The sequence below is a fragment of the Megascapheus bottae genome, chromosome 17 (assembly GCF_031878675.1).
Source record: "Megascapheus bottae isolate mThoBot1 chromosome 17, mThoBot2.hap1, whole genome shotgun sequence".
NCBI lineage: Eukaryota > Metazoa > Chordata > Mammalia > Rodentia > Geomyidae > Megascapheus > Megascapheus bottae.
The window spans coordinates 34,921,023-34,931,283 of NC_143525.1; the positions used below are offsets into that span (position 1 = coordinate 34,921,023).

At 42.0% G+C, this 10,261-nt stretch overlaps 1 protein-coding gene across 1 annotated transcript; it reads right to left on the minus strand.

Annotated features, from left to right (window-relative positions):
* Nucleotides 1-1,775: 1,775 nt before the first annotated feature.
* Nucleotides 1,776-9,548, minus strand: Krt39 (keratin 39). Its single transcript, XM_090351517.1, has 7 exons — nucleotides 9,096-9,548; nucleotides 7,524-7,606; nucleotides 6,539-6,695; nucleotides 5,777-5,938; nucleotides 5,567-5,692; nucleotides 3,561-3,781; nucleotides 1,776-2,037 (listed from the first exon to the last, which is right to left on the minus strand). Exons 1-7 carry the CDS (start codon nucleotides 9,546-9,548, stop codon nucleotides 1,776-1,778), a joined length of 1,464 nt encoding a protein of 487 aa, XP_090207643.1.
* Nucleotides 9,549-10,261: the final 713 nt, after the last annotated feature.

Below are 10,261 nucleotides of genomic sequence, written 5' to 3' on the forward strand. Positions count from 1 at the left end.
CCTGCCTTGAGGTTTCTGATTCAAAGTTCTTGGCTCTATCCAATCAGATGCAGGCTGGAGGAAATTCGGAATAGGAACGCTATTATTGCAGCAGCCCTGCATTCTACTTGCTTAGTGGAGATCATGGTTTTGTTGGGAGAAAGACAATGGCTGAGTTTCTTGGTTGTAGGCAACAGGAACTAACTGATATCTGATATGCACCCTGAGAATGAACAGATGCCTTCTTGAGTAGATGTGGGTGTGATCACAGGACATCTTGTTTTGCTTTCCTCCTCCTGCCCCCAAATTAAACATTATTATGATGTTCTAGTCATGACTGGATACAAAGATTCACTGGGGAGGAACTTGAAAGTGAGATAATCCTATCAAAACTAGGTCTAGGGTTGTAGCTGAAAGCAAAGCCTATATAGAGATCCCAATTATGGAGTGCTTTTCCATGGACAAAGCTGTATTATTATATAAGCAATTTTATTTGGTCTTTATAACCTTCATGTGGAGTGGGATTGATCTGTGTTTAACCAATAAGGTTATTAATCAGATGAAGGCTAAATGTTTGGTCAGAGTCTTGGTTATACCTTGGACCTTTGAAACTTCACATTCTATGATTTTTACATTTTACACATTTTTTACAATTATTTCCATTTAGTAATAATTGTATTGCAGGGAATGACTTACCTACTCTGTGGCCCTAATAGGAAACTATGATAGTGATTGGTACAGAAATGCCTGACAATGTTCTGACATTGGGGTGACCTTCTAGGTAGGAGAAGCAATTATTCACTATTGCTTTTCTGTGAAGTGTGTGCAAACTAAGTCCAGTTCTCTTTGATGGATAGATTGAAAGGGATTGGTGTCTTGAGAATTCCAGATCAAGTTCCCATTCCCTAAGAAACAGAGAGAGAAATAGCAAACATTTAATAGAAGGATACTGGATGGGCTTTCAAATAACTTTGAAGAAATAGCCCTAGATCCCCCTCCCTCCCACCCCCAATTATTTCTGATCTTCAAAAAAAGTATCTGGAGATGAATGAGCCTGGTCTCACATTTTTTGAGACACGAACATTAGCTAGATATATGGGTGGCACACACCTCTAATCCTAGCACTTGGGAGCTGGAGGAAGGAGAATCTTGAGTTCTGTGCCAGCCTGGGCTACTGAGACCCTGTCTTAAAAATTTCAAAAGAAAACTGGAACACGGACATCTTCAAAAACATCTTAAGAGGGAGATAAAGTATGTTATCATAGAGTAATAATTCAGGCAGCAGAATTGAACAGGATCCAGACTTGGGACTTTCGGTAACTTTTCCATAAACATGGAAGGTTTTCCCTATTTCTTCTCTTGCTGGGTAGGCTTTATATCCGAAGAAGAAATTTAGAAGGGAAGGTCAGAGCTTTTCACCTTCATGTGCTAATGTCCAAAAATAATACCACAACTTGTCTGACGAGCTCTAAGAAAGCTCACAGGTAAACAAGACCTGAATAAACAAAAGAAAAACCAGCCTGCCTATCACCTGTGGAGTCAAGCAATGTAGGCCATCTTCCTAGGCATTTACTAACCAGTTTCCATCCCTCTGACAAATTTAAAAGAATGTCCTTCTAGAGGAATGCCATTTATTATGCTGGCAATAGAGAAGGAGCAGAATTCAAGACTGTCTACCCAGCAATGGGGACCCACTGTAGTAGCAAGAAGCTAAGTACCTTAAGGGACTGGGGGGTTCTGAAAGCTGTCTGGCAGAAGCATGTATTGGCCTCTCTCTCATGAATCACCTTGGGAGGTTAGGCTTTGACAGCTCTGGGGATGTAGCAGGGTTGCACGTGCTCATGAGACGAAATGACCTTCCCATCTTTGATCTCCTTCGTGATAGTACATATTTTCACCAGGATCTGGGATGGGGGGCCACAGGTTCTGCAGGGCTTGAGTATCCCCCGAGGAACTGAGGACAGATAAACCGGGGCAGCAGTGCATTCCAAAGCTCTGGTTCTTTGGGATGTATCCGTGGACGAGTCACATTTGGTAGCACATGGCTTACAGGAAAACCTGAAGAGGGAAGATCAAACTTGTGATTGTGAGAGGCCAATGATGATTATGGAAAAACATGTGTATGTGTGTGGGTGTGTGTGTGTGTGGCAAAGTTTTCAGCATTAATCACTCAGAATATGTAGGGCCAATTGATTATTTGTACTGTCATTAGTAGGGGGAAAAAGAATCAGATCAGATTCACTGGAAAGCAGCGTCCTAGGTTGAGAAGTATTGTGTAGAAGTCGAGTGGCTTCCTATTTGATCAAATAGAAAGCCTGGTGTTTTTCTCATGGGAAGTTAGTCTAGTCAGTTGTGGTCTGAGCCCTCTCGTTTGAAGAATCTTCAGTAAGTCATCAGGAAGCTTCAGAGAACCTTTTGGGGGAGAGGGTGTCTGTAATTGAGTAGTTTTCAAGGCATTGGGGTTATAGGCCATTATCAGTAATTATTCCTTGTTGCTTTGTGGTGCTGGGGCTTAAACCCAGGGCCTTGTGTATGCTAGGCACACACGACAACTACACTAATAGCCCTAATACTGGTTTGTTTGTTTTTTTTGGTAATACATGGTCTTTCTTTAATAATGGAAGGCACTTTGGTGTGCTGCATAGATGTTTAAAGTGTCAGCATCCATTAACACTGAGCTTGGGATCTGTGGACTTGGGTCAAGTGAGTACAGTGAGCAGAATCCTCAGTTATTTGGGGGAGAGAGGAGTTCTTTGAGATTGTAACTCAGTCTGCATGTGTGCTATTATTTTGGGCAAACAATTACTTCAAGAGCTTGTTCTCTAGTTCTTTATGGGGGGTGATGAGTTTATTGTCATTTGAAAATATTTTTACTTTTATAAAAGGAAGCCAGATTAGACCTATGAACATCCTGTTACTGGCATCTAGGATTGGTGGCTAGAAAGGATGGTAGGTTTTGACATGAGCAGAGTTGTTTTGTTCTATTTTAGAAAAGTTACACGTTCATCTTGGGGAAAAGTTAGTAGTAGTGGCTAGAAATTTTTCTCTGTGGGGAACCATTTTTTCTAGTAATTTTCATTTGTGTGTGTGTGTGTGTGTGTGTGTGTGTGTGTGTGTATACTAGTACGAGGGCTTGAACTCAAGGCTTGGGTGCTGTTTTATTTGCTCAAGGTCAATACTCTACTACTTGAGCCCAGCTCCACTTCTGGCTTTTTGTTGGTTAATTGGAGATCAAGTCTCACAAACTTTCCTGCTCAGAGTGGCTTCAAACTGTGATCCTCCCTCAGATATCAGCCTCTTGAGTACCTTTTCCAGTAATTCATAACACTTGAAGAAGTGCAACAACCCAAAAGGAATGAACTTGATGCCATGCTTTTATGACCAACGTGGCTGCAGATCCACACCTCAGGTTTGGACATGTTATAATTTTAGGTCTCCTGAGGGGCCTAGCTGGTCACTTCTGTCCAGAGGTCCCTGCCACTGGTCAGAAGATCCAAATGCTCTCCCTCTGGGATCGGTGCCAGCGAGACACGTGTTTGTCTGAGCATCGTTCTCATACAAATTGGTTCTATTTGACGTACTTGCCATCAGAGCTCTCCAGAAGGCGGCGGTAGGTGGCAATCTCACATTCCAGCCGGGACTTGGTGTCCAGCAGAATCTCATATTCTTGGTTCTGCCTTTCTGAAGCACTCCGGATCTCCGCCAACTGGGCCTCCAGGTGATCAACCAGGCTCTGGACCTGGGCCAGCAGGGCTGTGTAGCGGGCCTCTGTTTCTTCCATGATGCATTCCTGGGAATCTCTCTATCATGCAGGAAAGAAAGTAGAGCTATTATAATGATTCCTTTAAGCCCCCGTCATTGTTCAAATCATGTTAAACAATGATTTTGCAACAAGTTCTAAGGAATCTCCACACCTTTTCATTACATCCTAACCAAAGAAGTCCCAAACCAAAACTGTCAGTTCTGCTAAGAACTGCTTTCTTTTCATCTCTTTTCTATTCTTGTGTTGATTGATTTCTCTTTTTTTTTGACTAGTTTTTAATCTACTATCACACTCTTGAACCTACCAATTGTTTTTTTCACATCTATTGATGAGAATCTTCCTTTGCACATTCAGGCATTATGATGACACCTCACTCTGTGAGTGTCCCTTAAAAATGCAGTGAGCAATGTTTAGCTGTCAACATTCCCCTCACTGGATCGATTCATTCAGTGAAATGTGAGAGCTGAGGCCTTGATGAGTTGAGTTCTTTCCTGCTCTGTCATTCTGTGAGTCTGTGGATAATGGTAAGATTTTTAGGTTCTAATAATCCAGTATTTACATAATAATACCAATTTTTATAGAGGGGGGAAAACTGAAGGTCAGGAGGTTAAACATGTTGCCCAAAGTCACAGGACTAGCTGACAATATCAGCTTAAAGCAAGGTCTTCCTTACCCCCTTCAATGCAGGGTATGTAAGCAATTCCCTACTTTAGAGAGGCGAGGGCACAACGGTGTGGATTCTGAATTTTGGCTCAGAGCCATTTCTCTCTCTCTCTCTCTCTCTCTCTCTCTCTCTCTCTCTCTCTCTCTCTCTCTCTCTCTCTCTTTCTATTTTTTTGCCAGTCCTGGAGTTTGAACTCAGGGCCTGGGCACCATCTTTGAGTTTTCTCAAGGTTAGTGCTCTACCACTTGAGCCACAGCACCACTTCCAGCTTTTTCTGTGCATGTGGTACTGAGGAATGAAACCTGGGGCAAGCACTCTACCACTCCTGGCCCAAAACATTTCTTTTGAAACGAGTCTTTGTGCTTCCATCTATAAAATAGATGAGATGGCACTGATTTTGGATTTGGCTTGGGTAAAATTACCTTCGCTCTTAGAACCTCTTCAGTCAAGCTGGTTAATAATCACACTCCTTCCCTCATAAGATTGTTTCGTAATCTAAAATGATAGCTCATAAAAATGCTTGGCACATAGTAAAGTGTTCTTCCAGTGTTTCCTAAAATGTATTCCATGGATCATGATTACAATGAAACACAGTTTTTAAAAAGGTGTTTGGAGAAGAGAGAGAGAGAGAGAGAGAGAGAGAGAGAGAGAGAGAGAGAGAGAGAGAGAGAGAGAGAGAGAGACACAGAGAGACACAGAGAGAGAGAGACAGAGACAAAGAGAGAGACAGAGACAAAGAGAGAGACAGAGAGACAGAGACAGAGACAGACAGAGACAGACAGAGAGACAGAGACAGACAGAGACAGACAGAGACAGAGACAGAGACAGAGAGAGACAGAGACAGAGAGAGAAAGAGAGACAGAGAGAATCCATAGTTAAACAAGTTCCAGAATGTTGAATACCATATTTATCTCTCCTTCATGAGGATTCAAGGTATAGATCAACTTATTAAATGTCTTTCAGAAAAGGATCTTGTGGAACCCTTGTTTAATTCACCATTTCTCAGACTCATTTGGCCATGAAATCCTTTTCTGGCTACAGACTCTTTAGCAAAAAGAGGCCCTGTTGTTCTGAGGGACACAATAGTTTGGGAAACACTGTAACACACAGGCATCAAGGTCCAGGACCACTGGTGCTAGGCTGGGCTTCTGGATACCTACCATTCGGTGCTGGGCTTGCAGTTCCACCTCTAGAGCAGCCACAGTGCGCCTCAGTTCTATGATCTCTTTCTGGCTGTCTTGCTGTTGTTGAGAGCTGCTCACCATTTGCTGGCTCAGCTCCTCCATCTGAAACACAAAGATTGTAGGCATTTGGAAAGGAAACATGACCCCTAGAAATGCTTGCTGTTTTGACTTTTCCACTTTTCCCACCTGTGCATTGAACCATTGTTCTACATCTCTACGGTTGGTCTCCATGATGGATTCATATCGACATCTCATTTCTTGTAGAATTTGGTTGAGGTCCACAGAAGGGGCAGCGGTTACTTCAATGTTGAGCCTGTCTCCAAGCTGGCACTGTAAGGAACTGATGTCCTATGGAAGAAAAAACAAATGTGAACTTAGTTACCGAATGGATGGTCCTCATAAAATCTCCTTACAAATCTAACAGCAATAATTTAGCTTAGTGGCATCTGTAACACAGCTCACAAGACCAGGGGTGTTGGTTGAGATGACATGTGGGGATTTAAGAGGATTTTGTAGGGATTCAGATGCTGTGGTTAAATAAGAATTAAATTGATGAGCAAGATGAATGCCCTGAAATTTTTAGACCATTTCTAGGGATGGGAGGAGGTGAGACTTATCACCTCCATGGCCTCTGAGAAGAGTTGTGGTGATGTCCATATGGGCTTGTGATTTACCTTAGACCCACTGGTCTACAAAATAATAGGAAACCAATAAGGACAGTAAAGTTGGGACAAGGGAGTGATTTCTGTCCTCATGGCCCTAATGTTTATAGCCAGTGAATTTGAGCTACACTGAACCAGTAGTCCAGGAAGCAGCAGTGTGATGAAGGCTAAAACCCAGAGGAGCACCTAGCAAGAAAGCCCTTTGTCATGGACACCACAAAGGACCCGATGCTGGCATTCAGAGGGCTAGCTTGCACAGACTCCCTTGGCCTCCTTTTTCTCTAACCTTTTGGTGGCTGTTTTTCAGGCACAGGAGCTCCTCCTTCAGCGACTGGACTCGGGCCTGTAGGTCAGCCTTGTTCAGGGTCAGCACACCTAAGATCTGCTGCAGGGATTTGGCATCAGCCTCCACAAGCTGGCGCAGGGACGCCTCAGTTTCATAGCTTGAAAAGCCAGAAATGGAGAGAAAGGCGTGAAAACATAGGTGGTACAAACCAAGCCAAGCAGAACTGCCTTCTGCCTTGTTTCCCCTGTCTGGGCCTCCCGTGTTCAGTGTATTTCAGTGAGCACCAATGTATGAAGACCAATGTCTTTGCTTAGTTATTCTGCTTTCATGTCTGGCAGAGCAATGCTGCCTTGTTATTTTTTTGAGGAGAAGACTTTACTTTCTTTTTTGACATGTAAGAAGGGTTTTAGATAAAAGATGAGGAAGCTCGTGTCTATGTTCTGATCTACTGTATATTGGCTGGATGACTTCAGATTCAGTGATTTTCTAGCTAAAGTCAGGTTTTTGTCTTAAGTGAGGTAACAATGTATTAGCCCTCCCTAGTTTACTGAGATAATGTGTGAGTTACTGGAAGGGCGACATGTGAGGAAGTAGAGGTTACAGTATTCATGTGAGGCTTCTTCATCTTTTTTTTTTTTTTTTGCCAGTCCTGGGCTTGAGCTCAGGGCCTGAGCACTCTCCTTGGACTTTCTCAAGGCTAGAGCTCTAACACTTGAGCCTCAGCACCACTTCCGTTTTTTTTTTTGTGTATGTGGTACTGAGGAATTGAACCTGGGTCTTTGTGCATGCTAGGCAAGCACTCTACCACTAGGCCAAACTCCCGGCCCCATCTTTGTTTTTTTAATTCAATTTGAAGCTTTTCTGGACTAGTGCCAATGTGCTATGGATGGGGAGGCTAAATGAGCATGGAGATAATCTCATTGTGTGTCTTTAAGTCAGACTCGGAATGAACTCTGTGGTCAGTGGAGGTATTGGGTGAGCTTACTTGGCTCTCAAGTCATCTGCAGCCAGTTTGGTTTTGTCAATTTGTGAGACCAGTCTGGAATTTTCAGCCTTGGTACACAAGATCTAGAATTAAGAAATTGTACACACAAATGAGACAAACACCAGGACTGCCTGTTTTTTTTTTTTTTTTAAAGACCCTAGTGGTGTGTGTGTGTGTTTTAATTTAATCGGAGAAGGCTGGTTCAATTTTTCTTGAATCTTAGGAGTCAGGCTCAAGAAATTTTGGAAAATCTGAGTTCTCAATATTTCCATGAGAGTTCAGCAAATGTTTATAAACAAATTTAAAACAATGTTTTTTCATTGAAATATATGATCTAAATATACCATAATCCACTAGACTGAGGCTCTATAATAGCAGAGATATTTTTATTTATTTATTTATTATTTTTTCATATATTTTTTATTGTAATTAATAGAAGGGTTATATGATATTTGCCAGATGGATGGTGCATTAATTCCCATACATTGATACCCTTTCACATGTCTTGGTCCCCATTTCCCTCCCCCCATCCCCACCCCTCATCTTGTTTTCCCCTGTTCCCTATCCAATTTCAAATAACCAAATACAAATATATCCGATATATCAGGTAACAAAGTGAAATACTGTAACAATATGAGATAACCAAGGGACAGCAAAAGAGATGAGAGATAACATAATACATTAAGGACAACAATCATTCATTATATGGCTTATGTTTCTATGTCCTAGAGATCCTTTTATTTAGCGTCCTACTATATGGCCTTTTGTATCAAGGTTTTGCTCTATTGCAAAAGCAGAGATATTTTTAGTTCAACATTATTTTCCCAGAGCCTAGAACAATTTTTAAAATGTTATTTGTGCTCTGTAAATATTTATCTGAATGAATAAATCCCAATAAGTGGCAGCAGTTTGCTCTGAGTAGGAAACTTAATGTTTGGTGTACTACTTAAGGAATGCGAAGTTGATAAAAGTAGCATAATAGGAGAAAAAGATAGGAATGGTTACAGCATGGCTTTAAACTAAACTGTAATAGAAACTTAACACAAAATTTATTTTCTTGAAGCTCTATCTTTAATTTTCTTTTTGTCAGTCATGGGGCTTGAATTCAGGGACCTAGGTGCTGTCTCTGAGCTTTTTCCTTCAAGGCTAATGCTCTACAAGCCACCATACCCATCTGGTTATCTGGTAGTTAATTGGAGATAAGAGTCTCACATGCTTTCCTGCCTGGGCTGGCTTTGAACTGTGATCCTCAGATCTCAGCCTCCTGAGTAGCTAAGGACAATACATGTGTGAGCTACTGGCATCTGGCAGTGTTTACATTTTTATTAACAAAACGGTAGCCTGTTTTGGTCCTGAACTACATAGTTCTAATGGTAGAGAATATTTCTGGGAAAAAAATAAAGGAAAAGCTATAAACTCTGAATGTTAATTTAAGATGAAAAGTTCAAGAATTTTTTTTCCTCCAAAAACTTGCGGCATAGAACTTACTAGAAATACTAACACTTAGTAAGTACTCATTACGTGGTGATCATTGGCTTACAAAGTGACCAAGTAGATTGCCAAGAATCTTACCTTCTGCTGGAGCCCCTCAATGGTGGCATAGTAGGACAGGTAATCCGGACACAGGATGGGGAACTCTTTGTTACCCTCTTCCTGGATTTTGCCCTCCAGTTCAGCATTCTCTTGCTCCAGCATCTTCACCTTTTCTAGGTAGTTAGCAAGGCGGTCGTTTAAAATCTGCATGGTCTCTCTCTCATGACTGTTGATGCCTTCACCACACCAGCTGCAGCCATCAAGAGAGGCCTGGCCATTGAAGTTGCTTCTCAGGTATGTGGGGACGTGATGGAGTCTTAGAATGGGTTGGCAGCATTGGCCTTGAGAAATTCTCTGCACATTGTCAGTTGGCCGGCAGCTGGTGACTTCCGACACACCGTGGTTAGAAGAGATGGTTCTCAAATTTGTCATTCCAGAGCAGTTTTGGGGTGGGGTGGAAGACACAGTCGTGGTGCAGCCGTGGGTATCCATCGAGTGTGCTCAGCTTCAGTGTTTTCTCAAAGTCTGTGGTCACCAGCTCAAGCTCCTGCCACCAAGCCACAATTCCCAGGCTGGGCCCTTTTCCTCTTTGAAGTGCTTATATAGCCTTCCTTCTAGGCGCTGTCACAAGAGGGGGGGATGTTTTCCTTTCTAATGTTTATATCGAATCCCATGGGAATGTCTCATTAGTCTGCTTTTTACTTGCCCAAGAAGAGTTACTTGTCTCATAAAAATGTGCATTTAGGCGGTTACTAAGTGATTACCCATTGCAACTACCACTTGTCATCCCGTTCAGAGCTTCCCATCCTGCCTTCAAAAGGAACTGTCACAGCATCCATTATTAAGCAGGTGTGAGTATATTAAATCCTTGTTGACCTCTCCACCTGGCCTTCAGCTGGACCACGAATGAGTTTGTCCTTCTTCCCCTTTCCTCTCCAGGAAAGGGAAATTAATTCCTATCGAATAATTACTGGTGAACTTAGAAATCAGTATTTTACTTTATTCTGCTCAACTGAGTTTTCCATTTTTACTGTTGAAGACATGGTGATTATGAATTAAAGCATGAGCTTCAAAGAGGCTCATCATTTAAAAATTCATGTTTTAACTTTCCAAGTAGGATTTCAAGGCTAATCAGGCATTTATGGGGAAAGACACTGGTTACTTTCTGATTGTCCTAAGCCCACATTTTGTAGTCTTTTTTTTTT

Excerpts from the sequence above, each read along its gene's own strand:
- Krt39 (XM_090351517.1), bottom strand. The coding sequence starts at position 9,548 with ATGGATACCCACGGCTGCACCACGACTGTGTCTTCCACCCCACCCCAA. Across the intron at positions 5,693-5,776 it reads AACAATGGTTCAATGCACAG|ATGGAGGAGCTGAGCCAGCA; the intron begins GTGGGAAAAGTG and ends TTTGTGTTTCAG. Across the intron at positions 3,782-5,566 it reads TGCAAGCCCAGCACCGAATG|AGAGATTCCCAGGAATGCAT; the intron begins GTAGGTATCCAG and ends CCTGCATGATAG.